This window comes from Lytechinus pictus, chromosome 4 (assembly GCF_037042905.1).
Source record: "Lytechinus pictus isolate F3 Inbred chromosome 4, Lp3.0, whole genome shotgun sequence".
NCBI classification, from domain to species: Eukaryota; Metazoa; Echinodermata; class Echinoidea; order Temnopleuroida; family Toxopneustidae; genus Lytechinus; species Lytechinus pictus.
The window spans coordinates 1,384,735-1,402,801 of record NC_087248.1 but is presented as its reverse complement, the minus strand read 5'-3'; the positions used below and the strand labels follow the sequence as shown (position 1 = coordinate 1,402,801).

The 18,067-nt window shown below is 35.7% G+C and overlaps 1 protein-coding gene across 1 annotated transcript in view; it reads right to left on the bottom strand.

Moving 5' to 3' along the window:
* Nucleotides 1-16,551, bottom strand: part of LOC129259723 (uncharacterized) — a 54,452-nt gene extending 37,901 nt beyond the window's left edge. Inside the window, exons 1-11 of the mRNA XM_064098873.1 lie at nt 16,394-16,551; nt 11,061-11,192; nt 9,408-9,542; nt 8,579-8,683; nt 7,513-7,643; nt 6,018-6,213; nt 4,650-4,682; nt 3,035-3,369; nt 2,194-2,338; nt 1,429-1,646; nt 854-1,003 (exon numbers count right to left, since the gene is read on the bottom strand). Of these exons, the coding sequence (XP_063954943.1) occupies nt 854-1,003; nt 1,429-1,646; nt 2,194-2,338; nt 3,035-3,369; nt 4,650-4,682; nt 6,018-6,213; nt 7,513-7,643; nt 8,579-8,683; nt 9,408-9,542; nt 11,061-11,192; nt 16,394-16,457 (1,644 nt within the window). The 5' untranslated portion in view covers nt 16,458-16,551. The remainder of the gene's footprint in view (nt 1-853; nt 1,004-1,428; nt 1,647-2,193; nt 2,339-3,034; nt 3,370-4,649; nt 4,683-6,017; nt 6,214-7,512; nt 7,644-8,578; nt 8,684-9,407; nt 9,543-11,060; nt 11,193-16,393) is intronic.
* Between the last annotated feature and the right edge of the window lie 1,516 nt (nt 16,552-18,067).

Sequence of the window (18,067 nt, the reverse complement as noted above, 5' to 3'; positions counted from 1 at the left end):
TCGTGGCCCAGTAGATTAGTCTCTGGACTTTGAAACAGAGAATCGTGGGTTCAAATCCCAGCCATGGCGTAATTTCCATCAGCGAGGAATTCATCCACAGTGTGCTGCACTCGACCCAGGTGAGGTAAATGGGTACCGGCAAGAAGTAATTCCTCAAAAAGCTGTGTGCACCTGAATAGGTAGCCTAGCTTAGCCGGGTAATAATAATAGCAGGTCCCGCTGGGAGAACAGTTTTCGGAACTGAAGTGGCTACCCAGGGTAAATATACCGTTATTATTATTATTATTATAAGGCCTGTTACTTTTTTAAATCGTGTTTGTATAACATTGGCACAACGGTAACTGCCATGGTTATAGGGCTATGCAGTCAATAGAAAAAAGGTTACATGTTTGATAGAACATAGAAGTTATACGTTATGACTACGACGTCCTGTAACACAAAGCTTACACATGATCATTGAACATCTTTCTACGATGGATTCCATTGACTACAATGTACAATCGCTCTTAAAAATCAAGCGTGCGATTAATCGCTAACCTTTGTGTTACAGGACCCTGGGGACTGTTTCATCAACATTTTTGTCTGACAACTTGTCAGATCTGACATCTTTCCTTGATTTTGATTGGCAGAGCCGCACTGTTACTATAGTAACTGTCGGATAAAACGTCCGACAAGCCCTTTCATGAAACGCTCCCCAGAAGTTGCAATGCTATAGTCACACCAATGGAACCGATCCCCAAATCGACCAATGACGTTCTGTCAATGGGAATATAGTAATAGAGTTTGCCAGTCTGGAGTTGGTTTCCCATGTGTGACTATGGCACAAGTTTGTTAAATGGACCCCCAAACTCACCTTTGTTTCATTCCCGACCATGTATGGTTTAAATGGGGCGCCCTCTCCTTCTGGTTGTTCAGAGTATCGTAGACTGTAAGCTGTTACCCATCGCTTACCACACCCCTGGGTCAATACTGCTTTGATCAGGTATTTCTTCCTGAGGTCAACCTGGGTAAAAATAGAATTTATAGAAAAGAATAGAATGTTGTATTCTATGATCAATATGGGCAAGTTTAAATAAAAGTTACTGTATTTTGGAATTAAATTGTAGTGTAATTGCTATGAAATGTGATGGAAATTCTTTCCCCTGATTATTTGTACAACTAGGATTTTCCTTTGAAAAGTGATATATGTATATAATGGATACGATTGATCAAAATTCCATCAGATGATTCAAATAGTTAAACGGATGATACACAAAGAATCGAAAGAAAAATAGTGAAAAGAAATCAGAGGGGGAGAGAAGGGGAATGGGGGGGGGATGGAGGAGTGTATATCAGAGAGATAAAAGAGAGACAATAAAAAACAATGCGAAACTCAGAACGAGAAAAAAAATGTAAGGAATGTTATTCCTCAAGTTATTCAGATTATACCTGAATCCATTCTTTGACCTCTGGTACTGATGATGCATCATAGTGACCGCCTGGAGAGTGAAAAGATGTAGGCATCCAGCCACTTCCATCTCTTTGCTGACCGTATGGACGTAGTCTGGACATAGCTGGAGCGTTGAGGGCGTCATTCAAACTCGATGATGCCGTAATTTGGCTGGCGTGTATCTGGCCATTCTGCATGCCGAGAGTAAAATCACAATCTGGAAGACGGAGAATGATGCACAATAAAGACAGTTATCATAGGTCTATGACATTTGTCAAGTTTAATTATTATTGTCCAGGACTCGATTCAAAGCCATTCTAGGGTACATCGTCCTGGTCATATCTAACCAAAATCATTCACAATTCTGTTACTCACAAAATTCTTAATCCTAATGTACATATATGCAAAAATTAAACTTACATAATACACAAAAAGGGATCATTAAACGATATTTGGAAAACATATTTTTTAGGGGAAAAAAATAAAAACTCTTTGGTTTTATTTAGATCGTATGTAAAAAGGTAACATAACCATAGGCATACCCCAATGTGTCCCCAGGCGTTTCATTTTCTTCTTTCTTTCTTTCTTTCTTTCTTCTCTTTCTTTTCTTTCTTTCTTTTTCTTTTCTTTCTTTTGGGAGGGGGGGGGTGTTTAAACTTTCCTACAGAAGTATATGATAAAGCGTAGTCCCCTGCAGTGGACAAAAATCACAAGAAATCTTCGCGTCTGAACATGCTTGAATATCATGTTCTTTGGATAATTACCATCATCTCGACACCCAAGCACTTCGAGTCTGAGTGAAATGTTTTTATGTTTCTCATAAGGCATGATGCGGAGCTCAGCAGCTCGGATCGGTGGGTCGAAGTATATAGGCCGCTCACAATGGGGCTCTCCATTCGCTCTGAATAGCTGAGAGATTGAGAGGAAGATAGAGGAGGGAAAGAAGAAGAAGAAGAAGAAAAAGAAGAAGAAGAAGAAAAGAGAGAGACACAAAATTATGGAAACAACGGATTGGAAAGAGGAAAAGGGTATAAGATGATTTGACGAAATTGTGCAAAATAGTACATAATATATAAAAATATTGCTCGCTTAAAAAGTAGAAACGACGTCTGTAAGCGTTTTACATATATCTTATAATCCCAGACAGAGTTATCTTCAGAATATTCATGTAAAAATAATGCTCCTCCATAATGCAAGAGATTTGCTAGGTGCCAAATAATCCGCTTATCAAGAAATGCCTAAGGGCGTCCATGGGCAATGCGTTATAAAGAAACAAGCACATGAATAAATTAATGAATTAACGAATGAATATATGAACTGTCACATCAGAAAATAGATTGCTATTTAATAATGACAATAACTTTATGTAAGTGACGAAATTAAGTAGTTAAGTATAGTAAATAGCCTTACTCCTTGACTTTCTTGGGTCGAAAATTTTCACTTACTTACAAAATACGACAATAATATGATTTAATAGTTAGAATTGTTGAGATTTAATTAAAATTGGTGACAATTGGTGACAATTGGTGGCATATCTATTTTTAATCCTCCCATTACACTTTTTTATTTTGCCTGATGTTATTTTTACGTCTTTTGAAAACTCACCACATCAGTAATCTCACGATGACCTAAGCTGAAGTCCATGATAAACCACCAAGCGCTCTGTATGCGGTCATCATTCCGATACAAGACATAAAAGTTCTCAACGAACGCGCCATCGTCAACGCCTTCTCCCTGGACGATAAGACCAGTAAAGATCATTCTGGAAGGGAAGACGACGTCGATGAATGGTTGCTGATCATTGACCGCGGGCATCCATGATGAATAATTACCGACCCGAGCGAAGTACGGCATGTGATCCTCGTCGAGGAATGATGATGCTCGTATCTGAGCATCGCTGATCTCACCCGATGCCATCCCGAGAGGCAATGGGCAAAGGTCTATAGTAAGGATTCAGAAAATAATTAATAGCCATATCATAACCAATGAAAATGAGCGAATCTAGTATTTTTCTAAAGAGGGTGCATTTTGTCCCAAAATATGTCCTAAAATATATTGTCATGATAATAATGTTAGAACATGTTTACGACCGCTGTTCAGGACAATCACATCATATTTCGATTACATCTTTGACATTTTCTTGGTTATTTGCTAATAATTTGGCCCCAAAGAGTACCGAAGTGATGACATTACGATTTTTTATTTTTTCGCATGTCAGCATTTTTAATACAATATTTTGGTAGAGCATGATGAAATACCTCCACTACCAGAATTGGGTAGTCTGCTGGGCAAACCCTTCACTCGAGTTAAGGGTCTGAATGTGCAGCCTACTCATGCCTTGTGTACTGAAGGCTCTCTCGCTCTGTATTGGAACAGCAAGTTTTGTATGTACTAGTCTTTGCGTGGAGGCACACTTGTTGATCAAAGTTCCAATCAGGGTCTGTGCCTGCAGACTAAGAATTGGGTGCGAATCGGTCCATGGGGGTCATGACCTCATGATATAGCCCCATTTAAGTCAATGTAATATTGGCCTGGTTACCTAACTTTTAGAACCAGACCAATAATAAACTGACTTCAATGTGGCTAATTGTTTTAATCATGAGGTCATATCTCAAGGCCCCCATGGACCGATTCGCACCAAAATTTGGTATTGGAAGTATTTCATCATGCTCTACCAAAAATATGGTAACGAAAATGCTGAAATGAAAAATTTGAAAATTGATGACGTCACACTTTGGTACTCTATGATGGACCGAAATTATTAGCAAATTGATCTTCAGAACAACACAAACACCTATAAAGTTTCTATCCCAGGTACAGATAGAGCAGCAGATCGTGAAAGAAAACTAACAGTGATTTTATGAAAAAATAAACAACTGTAAATTTGATAAAGCACAATATAAAAACGAATATTCTTTTTCTTAACAAAATGTAAAAAATATCAAATCTAAGCACAAAAATATAAACCTATACACAGAGACCTGTTTCAAGCACAGACCTGGTTTTTTTTTCCAGCTGAAAACAACGTTTATATAATGTATCTAAACAAATTTAAGTGCTGATTAGGTAGGCCTTATCAAAAGAAAGGAAACGAAATAACAAAGTGGTGCGATGCAAAGGGTATGTTAAATGTAAATAAAATGATGGGAATAAGTGAACTTTGAGAAAACAAAAATAAAAAATTAAGACAGAAACTGAAATTAATTTGACGTTATCTTACCTGGGTATGAGGTTGGCTCGAAAGCGTCACATACTGATAGCAATGTTAACACAAAATGATAGATATCGTTAGTTAGTTAGTTTATAGAAGGCATTCACGCATTTTAAGGGTTAAGGCCGGGGGGGGGGGGGGGGGGAGGACACGGTGTCACACATTGTGTTCAGGTGTTGTAAATAGAGGACTATGTGACGATGTGATTCGCACGACAAAGTGATCAAATTTTAACCGTGTGAAAGGGATTTCACACCGTTTTCACACTATGAACACGCCGTGTGTTCATTCAATTAGGGAATTTCTATCTGCATAAAGAAAATGTTATCTCAATATATAACTAGGCTGGGAACACAGCACTCGTAGAATGGTGCATGTAACACTTTATCAACGTCAACTAACTGTCACTGTAAACCAAATGTATTGTCTACAAATTTACTATTACAACCGCAAGCTTACTCATGAATAAATATCAAACATATCCCATCACATTAACAACTTTGGGAAAACCCCTATAGTGGTTACTCAAACTATAACAAAGGAATAATAAATACTTTCTATTTCACTTTCTTCTTTGTTTTTGATTGATTTCAAATTTTCCCTTCCCTTTCAGTTTTTCTTAATATTTTCCCATCTTCTCCCACTTCTCCTTTTTCTTTCCTTCTTTATTTTCTTCTTCGTCTTCTATTGTATTACTAATATCTGTCTACTACTACTACTACTACTACTACTACTACTACTACTACTACTACTACTACAACTACTACCACTACCATGACTACTACTTCTTCTACTATTACTACTGCTACTACTGCTACTACTACTACTACTACTACTACTACTACTACTACTACTACTATTACTACTATTACTACTACTACTACTACTACTACTACTACTACTACTACTACTACTACTACTGCTTCTACTACTACTACTACTACTTCTTGTACTACTACTACTACTAGTAATACTACTACTACTACTACTACTACTACTACTTCTACTACTACTACTTCTTGTACTACTACTACTAGTACTACTACTACTACTACTACTACTACTACTACTACTACTTCTACTACTACTACTACTACTTCTTATATACTACTACTACTAGTACTACTACTAGCACTACTACTACTACTACCGCTACTACCACTACTACCACTACTACTACTACTACTACTACTACTACTACTTCTAATACTATTACTACTACTACAACAGCAACTACTACTACATCTACTACCTGTGGTCTGTCTAACTATTACCACCACCGGCGTCACCGCCGCTATTACAATCACCATCGCTGCTACTTCTACTACAACCATGACACCAAAATTATAATAAAAAAATGTTTGAATCAAAACTTACTTGAATCTGTCCTTGTAAATAGATCAAACTGCTGGTCAACAATTGGTTCTTTGTAATTATCCCGTGTGTATACGTGATATATCGTTACATTGGTCCATATACATAACGACATGGCATCATGGGCGTCCGTCACAACCATCTTAATGTATTTCAGAAACTCATTGAAGATAAATGAACGGCATTTGAAAGATGTCTCCTGTAAATGTACAGAGAATGATGGGTAAGTCAATAAAATGTCATGCCAGTTTTTTTCCTATCTAAATAACATTGACGGCGTATGGGAATTTTAGGTTGGATCAGAATAACGTAAAAACAGAAGAGTAGTTAGCTCTGCAGGTGCATGGTTTCACACTGTGTAGTTCCCCATGGTATCATTCTTGTCTGTAATCATACGATTTAGAGTAGAACCCAATGTCGCGATAACAAGCGCCAAAGAGGCCTACCCACAAGGTACACACCAACTCAGCTTCATGTATATGTTTTCTATTAGGAATTTATGATGAATTTGTATTTTTTCTACGTTTTATAGTTTAAGTAGGTTCTTTCGAAAGCAGTCGTCGGAAATGTTTAATCGGCAGAAATCCTTGTTGATCTTTAGAGGTATTATGTTATATAACTTAATTTTTTTTATAATATTCAGGTAAATGTACATGTTTTATATATCAGGTTTTATGAAGACCAATTTCTTCTTCTCCTGAATCTGAGTCGTACTGAATAAACACAGAAAACAATTTTCAGTCAGTATAGAAAGTAACATTTAAGTGGCAGAAGCGGATCTAGAGGGGGGGTTGGGGGGGTTGCAACCCCCCCCCCAAAAAAAAAAAATCCGGGGACCATTTTTTTAAAATCTTATCTTTTTTTTTAAACTTGTAATTTTTATTTTATTCTATTTCTATGTATTTATTTCATTTATTATTATTATTATTATTATTATTGTTATTATTTCTTTTTGGGGGAGGGGGGGGGTTGGGCGAACAAATGTAATTTTACAAATTTTCATGGGGGTTAATTTGGCAACGACCTCTATACCAAAAAGAGTGGTGTTTTAGATGCAAGAAAACGCCATTTTCACACACAGATTTTCAAAAATTTTCCCTACTGTGGGAGGGGGGACACCCCCCTCCCACACCCTCCCCCTCGCTCGCTCCGCTCGCTTGGACTCGGTCGCTACGCTCCCTCGCATACCACCCCAACCCCCCCTTTATAAAAAGCTGGATCCGCCCCTGAGTGGTGCTTACAGTAGGAAAGGTAATTCTACCGCACTCATGAATAGGCTTGCTTGAACAAATCCCATTCAGCAATATAACAAAAATAATTGTCAATTTTTCATGAGTGTAATTTTAAAGAAATAAAAATGCTACCACAAACATCAATTGCACAGCAGCTGGACATATATCTTCCAAGATCTACAAGGATAAACGAGAATTTTCTTTCCTTTTCAGACGACATGGAATCATATTTTCAATGATACTCCCTAACACGGGTTTTTTTTTACCTCCAGGCAAAGACGAGCGCACTTCTCCGCTGTGACGATATCACTGCCTTTATATTCATTGTATGGCCACAGTCGATAGTTTATGGTAGTACTCATTGTACGAGTGAAGTTACCTAAAGAATTATCCTGACCTATGGATTGGAAAGAGAGAAAGGGGGATGCGGAAAATAGATGGGGGTGCTTATAAATATATTCCATTAATGCTAATGAGTATAGACTTTTTGTTATGTTTTTTTATAATAATAATGGTAAAACTTGATATTTCTAAAGCGCCTTTTCCACGAGATGCAAGGCGCTTTGAAATGCCATCCCTCGTAAGCATATAAAAATGTTTTATATTTTTATTGTCTTAAAAAACATTAATATCCACCAAAGAGTACCGCTCGTCTGTTGATTACAAGTTAAAATATTAATGAACTGATGTATTTATGTTTTCTTTTTCCTAACGCTCATAAAATCGGATTTCGACTTGATGGCGCTCGGGCTACGTTAAATTCTGCATAATTGATATCTAATGCAATCGACGTTCTTTACATATTCTTTATTTTTGTTTCAGAATTCAAATAAAATCACGATTATTTGCTTAATGATGTTTATTGTCTTCTTCATACATAACACATCAGCATAAAACCAAATACCAAATCATTTTAAAAATTAATTAATTAATAATTTACTTTATACATTTTTTCGACTCGATAGTTGTTAGTTTTTTTTGTTTTGTAATAATATTTATTAATCATTCAGTTCAAAGTAATGGTACATTGTAAAATATTACAAATCAATATTAACAAAACACAAAAGACAAATAATTATCCATAATATAAATAATCGTACATGTCATGGTATTAAAATATTATATACAGTGGATAAATTCAGTAACAAAAATTAACCATTTATAACCAATATAAATTCACAAAATCATACAATAGCTATGCAGAAAATTGATTGCTCAACATTGATTAAACTGAATGAAATTTATAATATAAAAAAAAAAACGGAAAGGGTTCGAGTGCTCACTCCCCACACACGCCCATAGTTGATGGATAGCTGTTAATTCGATACTCACATTGTGGTATCGGACAGTAGTCCCACGCTATCGAGTTGTCGTCATAGAAATAACACCAAGGCCTGTCCTTATCATCTGGATTTCTACAAAAGTTCTGAGAAAGTCCTGGCAAAATGGGAATAAAATTAATACCAGCTCACATATGTCGGAATAAACATAGTTTTACGATCAGTTTAGAATGATGGTAGAACCAATTAAATTAAATGAATTGGTGCGTCATCGAGATTGAACAGATTTTTAGAATTAGATTAAATAATCATACAGAAATAATGATACCTTTTAACAGTATTGAGTGCACTCATCATATTATATTTTGATATTTTTTACTATTAAGTATATTTTATTCCAGTACGGCAATCCCTATGTCATTGTATTGCATTGATATTATTTACGTTCATCTTACATTATTCAGAAGTCATTCATTATATTGATATTCATTATATGTTACTTCTTCAGGTGCATTATTAATTATTTCAGTTTATTGCAATAAAATAGACCTTTGGAGGTTAAACTGAAGAGGGGGATCGATACTATTAAAGATGAATGTATTTTGTATCATCAAACAGTAAAAAAAATACAAAACAATGTTTACTATATGAACTCAAGAGCAAATTGTTGATCAGTTTAAACAACCATTATTGATTTATTGAAGATTAAATATCAAAAATTATTTTGTGTGGGTGTAACGTTTTAAATACTTATTAAAACTGTTAAACATCTACCCTAGAATGCATAAAGTAAATATTGCTGTATAAAAAGTGAAACAGCGTCTTTATTGTGTAAATATAATAATCCTGCTTTAATTGTGATTTTGCAAACGATATCATACCAGCATCAGGATAGGTGTATGGGTTAACAGGTTGATCATTCAAATCAATCCATGGTATACATCTATGTCCAGTCTCAGTAAACATTGCCATATCACGATATTCACTACCATTACCGGTCATACATCCCGCATGAGCTAAACAAGGAAAAAGAGAGAGAGAGAGAGAAAAAAAAAATACAACATGAATGTTTAAAGGCCACCGCACACCTTACGACTGTTCGCGATCCGATTTTGGAACAAATCGCATTTTGCTAATTTTCTGAAAAAGTGAATGGAACATATCATTTTATTTGAGGTTAAAATTAATTAAAAGAATACTAATATAACCATTTTAAAAGATTACAAGCCTTTATTTTAGAGTAAATGCCAAATTAGTTTCAAATCGTAGGCAATCGTACGACTGCTATGACGTCATTACGACTAGATATTAAATTCGCTTTTATTCTAAGAATGATGATAGCACAGTCACAGATTCGTAGGATGATTTAGAACATTACACAGTAAGATATTCCAAGTCTCAATATTAGCATCAAATTCTACTACATTTTATTCTGAAATCGGGTCGCAGACCAATTGTAAGGTGTGCGGTCGCCTTTAGTTGTAATCATGATAAATGTTACAGAAAGTTAGATAGCTTTTCACATTTCTCAATGATGATGGTGGTGGTGATGGTAGAAGATCGAAAGGTAAATTATTTTTTAATTAGCTTTAATCTTACACACATCTGATTATGTGGTTAAAATGATTTTTTTCTTCTAGAGTGTATAGTTCATTATACAGTGAAGAACATGCTATTTTGATGGAGACCCTCACCCTCGTGAAACCTCCCCGTCGTATTGGTTGATATAAATACATTTCATTTAAAAAGACAGAAACAAAGGGAAGCAAATTATAATAAATATATTGAATGAAATATTATATAGAATAATAACTCACAAGAGTCGGTGTCTTTTTTTTGCGCGAAGGTACTTTGCATGGATATTTTTTATATCTACTTACATTTCCGCCAATTCACTTAATGTTCGAGTACAACGTGAAGAAGATCAGTTGATATCGTAATACAATAAACATACGGATGAAATATATTTTTGAAACATATATCCCTGAAAATTATATATTTTTATTACATATAAACTGTCAATTTAGATAGTTTCTAACATGTCCCGAAACAGCATCCATTTTCTCATCGATTAGAGAATCATTAAGTTACAGGCTTGTATTCCGTAAAGAAGTAAGCTGCATTTTTATTGTAATATATTACAAAACATTCATTATGCGAATGTCTAATTTACATCGTTTTATTTGGAAATTCAATCCTGTCATAGAGGCAGAATATTTAATGCTCTTAATTACATTCACAGATGAGGTTAAAGGAGGTTAAACGACAAAAATACATAAGTTGGAATTAGCAGATCATTGAACACCACTTGCATGTATAATACAGCCCATGTTCATTATGACATTTATATTCACCTATTACATTTGAACATGAATTTGTGGTCAGTCCTCATGCCTCCCCTAATGACGAAGTTTTAATGTGGATCTGACCCAACAAATCCCACCTATATTTCATAAATTTTCATTTTTCAAACAAATTGGAAATTTTGTAGATCCTCTCCGATTAGATGTTTTCCCCCAGAATTTATTGTTTACCATCGCATGGCGGTATATTGCAGTTAATGAAGTATGTAACATTATGTTCCTCTTGGTTGATAACACACTGTGGGGTGGTAGCATCCGGTCGTAAGAAACGACAATAGTTCTCCTCCAAATCCAATGCAGCAACTGAAAAAATGAAATAGGAATAATCAGAATCTAGACGGAGTAATTCATGACAAATAACATAAATGAGAAAGAAGGATAAAATTGTATGAAAATTTATTAGGGAGAAAGATGAGAAAGAGACGGTAAGAGAGCGAGCGGATGTGAGGGGAGATCGGGAGAGAAAGAGAAAGGGGGCACAGAAGAAAAGGGCAGTTAAAATTCAAGAGGCAAACACAAAATTCTCCTTGGGAGGTTTTTTCAGAGAGAAAATAGTAATGGGATGCACTTTCCCCTCATAAACATTCTCTGTCTTGTAGTCATTATGCTGAGAGTGGTCATCGTCTGACTTAAAATGAATATTGCTATCGATATTGGCGACATTTCGAATTGCCATTATATTGATATACTATTGCTGGCTTGGAGCACTAAGTAACAAAACGCAGGATTGAATAAAGGTCGCCAATTCCAAACGTGAAGAACACATCTCCCCCATTATTATATTCTTTATAAAGCTCTGCAAATGCTTGTAAACTATCTGGTAAATCTCTTGATGGCTAACAGAACAAGCCAGCAATAAGCCGAAACACGGATTCAAAATCAGTCTTACTATTTTTGTCTTACGTTAATGGAACAAAATTGTTTTTTTTTATGGAACGAGTGCCATTTAACTCCATACATTTCCTGGTTTTATATAAACCTTCCCTCTTTTTTAACTATATGAACATACAATTGATTCAGAACTCTAGAGGAAGTTTAAATATCCATGTACATGTCTATTGTAATAATGAAGTAAACACAAAGTGATAAATTTAAGCTGATGGTGAATGTATATCCTGAGTGATTTGATAGACAGGAACATAGCGTCTAAAGTCACAATATTTTCATAATACTGAAATAAATATACATTACCAAAACACTAGTGTTAATTTAACAACAGTCCGGTATCTGTATGACCACACCAGAGAATGAAACAGTACCAGTTTGATTTGTGGCTAAATATGGGTGGTATTCTGATAAATAAACCTAGTTTTAATCCTAATCTGAACTAGAATTTTAAATCATACCTCTGTGGAATGCTGGGCTTCATATTTTTCAGTATTCCATATTCCGTATTACTCCTCCGTGGCAATTATAATGAATAAATTAAATTCAATAAAATTCATCATATTTTTCTATTTTTCTATTTTCCTATTTTTCTGTTTCACGACTCAATAATTTTTTGGGCAACTTTTTGCAGCAGGATAAGAATGATTTTTAATTGGTGAATAAGTTGAAACCTGGCATTCCACAACAGTGTTGTATATTGTTAATCCAGTTTTAACAAAACCAGAATAACGCCCTGTGTGTTTAAACAACACCAATCATCGGTTCGAGTGTTGGACACTTCTCGGCTGAGATCACGCATACCGGGCTGGAGTTAAATTAATTCCAGTATTTTGCAGTGTACAGGAGCGGGGCCAGAAAGCGGGAACAGAAAGTGGTAAAGAAGAGAGAGAGAGGGGGAGGGGGTGGGTGGGGCGGAGACGGGGGGGGGGGGGGGGTGCTCAGACATGATTATAGATACTTCAATCCGAATAATACCAAACCATTGGTTCCTCGTGACACCACCCAAGCAGGATAGCTCCTATGATGTCATGATGGTCTTATGATGGTACCCCTGCGAAATCGTTATTTCCATAGATCATACTCTCGAGTATTTCATCATATTCTGAATATCTAGAAAGGGCCACTCCTGACATTTAGTGATATCAGAAATATACCCCCTATGAAATAACCCGCTCCCATCTGTTACACTCGCGATGTGATAGGGAGAATGAGTTATACTCATTGAAAGGAATTATCCATTGAGCATGTTCAGTGAAACAAAGAATGGAAAGGGGTACTGGGCGGTATAGGTCACCGTTCTCTATCTCCCATCCCCCTCTCCCTTCCTCTTTCCATCTATCTTTTCCACGCACTCTTTCGCTTCCCTGCCTGCCATCACACTCTCCGAGGGTAAATTAGTAGGGAGACTGCACTTTCACGTTTTCAGGAAATGAAGTCTTTGTGTAAATGCCTATGGTGCCGAAAAGATGGAACGAAAAATCGTGTCATGCAGCATTTTTAGCAGTCTACGACCATCGTAGTTAAAATAAATAGATATAGCAACACGCAGCATTTTAATCATGGGCCTAAAATTGTATACATTTGCGTAGAATTTCGGAAGCATTGTCGATAATTGTGATGCAGAAAATCTTTATGTAATCTTATTTGATTTTTGACAAAATTTCTACACTCCTGCTTAAGTGCAGCAAATTTTTTAAAGATACATGATTTTGCTCTTTATTAGACCATCTCATATTTTCAGAACGTAAGTTTAGCAAGCCGTTTGTCATTCAATCCTATTTCTTAATATCAAGAAATAAACTTTTGATATCAATACATAATATTGAAGTATAAAATGACTGGCCGCTAGACCGTTGGCATATGAGTGCACCCGTGCTCCATGAAAATCTTTTCAACAAACTATACCTATAAACATTCGATACTCAACTTCATAATCTATTTCTAATTCATGTAAATCCAAATATAGTGTAAATACACTGAGAAAAGTAGCACACTTTATTTGACTGTTGGGAATAAAAATCGAGGCAAGCTGTTTGTGGCTGAATATATAAAATGAATGAACAATGCACAGGTACATTTACATTTAACACATGATTATTTTCGTTAAACCATTGGAGATTACTAGACCACAGCCATAAAAATCACGTTGATAATAAACTGTTAAGCAGAGCTTTTGTATAATCTACTTATACGAAAGTCCACTTCAACCAAAGACTTTTTTTAAATAATGACATTTCAGCTATGATTTCTCATCCCGTATAATGCCTTAAAAAGGCAATATAATTATACTGTGCAGTTTCAAATGGAATGCTGATAGTTAAACTCCCATCCTTTCATATATATTTTTAAAACGCCTTTTTAATCTCTATTTCGTAGATTGTTTGATAAAGGGAATGGTATAGAAAACATAATCTGGGGCGCGTTTCAAAAAATTGTTATAGAAACATTTTTTTAAATAAAATATTAAAGCCGCCGAAATCATTCAATTTGATTGACTGATAGCTATTTTGTTATAGAAATTACCAGTCCCGTTTGTTACTATAACAAGCATTTGTTCGAAAAAGATGATTTCAAATCATCTACTCATATGATTTTTTTCATTACAAAGTAAAAAAAAGGAAGAAATACATTTATAAATGGAGGTAAAAGTCATACTTAAAGGGATGGTCCGTGCTGAAAGTATTTATAGTTTAGTAAATAGAGGAGAATTCACTGAGCAAAATGCGGAAAATTTCATCAAAATCGGATAACAAATAACAAAGTTATTGAATTTTAAAGTTTAGCAATATTTTGTGAAAACAGTTGTCATGAATATTCATTAGGTGGGCTGATGATGTCACGTCTCCACTTGTTCTTTTGTATTTTATTATATGAAATTAGGTTTATTCAAATTTTTTCCTCCAAGAACTAGAAAAATTGGATTGACATCTGATTTAGAGCATTAGATATTTATTGCTGCAACTTATTTCATTATAAGGGAGACATATTATTCACACAAGTATGAAATAATGAAAAAAATATGATTTTATATAATAACATAAGAAAACGGAAAGTGGAGATGTGACATCAGCCCACCTAATGAATATACATGACGACCTTTTTCACAAAATATTGCTAAATTTTAAACTTCAATAACTTTATTATTTGTTATCTGATTTTGATGAAATTTTGAGCATTTTGCTCAGTGAATTGTACTCTATGTATTAAGATATAAATATTTTCAGCCCGGACCATCCCTTTAAGAGGCGAACCAATTCGCCAGTTCCGAAATGAAAATGGATGTACGTTGAGTTGCACTTACGATTTCAATCTCGGTTTTTATACAATAATGTTACTTCTCTTTGATTGGGCGATATGTTTTGTCATATGTTCCGTCAAATCGGTCGCAAATTTTATCAAAACGCAACATTCTATAATCGTGGATTCTGTTCATGATTTTCATGTCAAATATCATAAATAAAATCCATTCACAATTTCATAATAATGTTTATTTAAATTTCCTATATATCAAGGCGAATGGCAGGCCAGAGAAATTACAATGAAGGTTTGATACTACCTAGTCACAAATAGACTTGTTACATGTACGTACCTGGTGTCAATTTATGAGACCTCGATATTAGTTTCTATCGATTGCACTTTTATATTCTTTGTGAATGACTTTTATTCATTATATTCGTCTGGAAAGTGGTATGTATAACATTACAACTCTGCGTTGGGAGAATGATGTAATGTAATAATAATCATAGGATATACAATTTTTCGTTTGCTTTGGGTCATCGTCTCTGACATGTCTAAAAATGAATTATATATGCTGGGTAGTTTTTGCTCATTTTTACTGGTGAAGAGATTTCACGTAAAAGGGCAGCAAATAAACTACCTGGAAATCACTCATTCAATGACCAAGGTTATGATAATGATATAACATTGTTCTCAGTTATATCTCCATGTGTTGCAAAATAAGGATGGCAATGTTTGGCTTATTTTCTCTTTTTTTTTGGGACAAATGCTTGATTTTTTTACTCTGACAGTTTCCATTACACCTATTCATCATACAACTTGGCCCTAAAGTAAATTTGATTCTTAAATTTTTTTTTTCTTAATTAAAAATAGAGATTAAAAAAATGAAATTTTTCTTGCCATATTATTTTTCACCAATAGAGGGCGTACACAAAAATATGCCCAAAATTCAAGTTTTTGAGCGCTCTAGTGAATACAAAAATTATCCCAAGTTACTAATGAAAAATAAATTGCAACTGCATGGAAATTAGTAATTTTGGTCACAAAAGTGATATTTTAATCATTTTTTAAAGTGTGTGCTCTGTACAGCATTGGCATGCCACAGTCCAACCTTTAGATTCCCCACAGGCAGGGTGGTTGCAGTAAACAAGTGCTGGAAATGATTCTTTTCATTTTACAATTCAGATTTTCCATGATTTCCAGTTTCTATTGAAATTTAGACAAAATAGCGATAATGAGGAAACGCAAGAAAAGTAAAACCAGCAAAGTATTTGCATACATGACTTGTTTGCCTGGAACGTGCTTTCTAAAACAGTTTCCTTAGTCTTAAGGTATAAGGTCTAAAACGCCCTGTTCTGTTTGGTAAAGTCCATACTCACCATCTTCACTTGTCATCTGCCAGAAATCGTAGAAGAGTGAATCAGGAACATCACTCCAGTTCATACAGGAATAACATGGTCCGAAATCAGGTATGCAACCGATCGAACCATTTCCTTTATAAGATTTGACCTCAGCCGCTGCGTTGTAGCAATCCCATTTACCTAAAAAATGAATCAATCATCAGCGATTGTTAGAATAGAAACACAGAGATAACAGCATATAAAATACCAAACTCCAGTCACATATTATGGACGCCGGACTATCCTGGATCAGCTCCGGCTGATCCGGGGGAGAGATCTGTGTAGACGCCTTGGACATAATTGCAGCGCATGTGTTGTGTTCATACCATGTGTACAATCATCAACGCTCGTCGACGCTTATTGCGGGGCAAAAATACCCCGGCAATACCCGGATCATCTCGGAATGATCCAGGGATGGTGACCCGACAATTGCTCCGCCGACATCTGCTCCGCCGACAACTGCTACGCAAAATACGACAACTGCTCCGCCGACAATTGCTCCGGACAGCTGCTCCGCCGACAGTTGCTCCGTCGACACTTGCTCCGCCGATATTTGCTCCGTCGACACTTGCTCCGCCGATATTTGCTCCGTCGACATATGCTCCGCCGATATTTGCTCCGCCGACATCTGCTCCGCCGAAAATTGCTCCGCCGACATTTGCTCCGATTATACGACAATTGCTCCGCCGATATTTGCTCCGCCGACATCTGCTCCGCCGATAATTGCTCCGCCGACATCTGCTCCGCCGAAAATTGCATCGCGACAATTGCTCCGCCGATATCTGCTCCGTCAATGTTTGCTCCGCCGACATCTGCTCCGCCGTAAATTGCTCCGATATTGCGACATTTAAATTAATTCGTACTTTCATGCGCATAACAATATTGTAGCACAGGATGAAGACGTCAATTTACAAATGTGTATATTATAATATATATATTGCAAAGTAAATTTGATATATTACATGACATAAACAGGGACCGCGGAACGATTTTCAAAGTGGGGGCTGACCATGCTAAAAATCACAATCATATGGTCATTTTTACGTTTTTGTACACGGTTTTGGAAAAAAAAAAGGGGGGAGGGGGGGGGGGGGCTGAAGCCCCCAGCCCCCGGTTCCGCGGCCCCTGATACATAACATAGAAAGAAATAGAAAAAGGGGATAAGCACAAAGGAGGGATAGATATTCTTAATTCTTATTCCTTGGGGGGGGGGGCATTTGTTTAAGTTTTATTTCGTGCCTGGTGATTAAAATGAAAAAAAAATACGCGTGTTCATGTAATTATTATGACGGGACAAAAACAAATTCTTAGCGTCAAAATCGCTCTGGCGAAATATGCTCCGAAGTGGAGATATTTGCTCCAGGTGAAATTCAATAGGTATGCTTTATGTTTACAATAAAAAAAAATGCGTAGAAATGTCCCCTTTCCAGGTTAATAACATCTCGTGCTTCGTGCTCGCATTATAAATTCAGTGCGATGCGTTATTGGGTTTCATGAATATGTAACTATATTATTACTGGTATATATATGTGTATTATTGTCTTTTAGAAACAACATTATTTGTTTATACGTTATGAGAGAGATACATACATATATTCATTTATTAAAATATATTTATATTGTTGCTATTGCACAGAATAGAAAAAAATACAA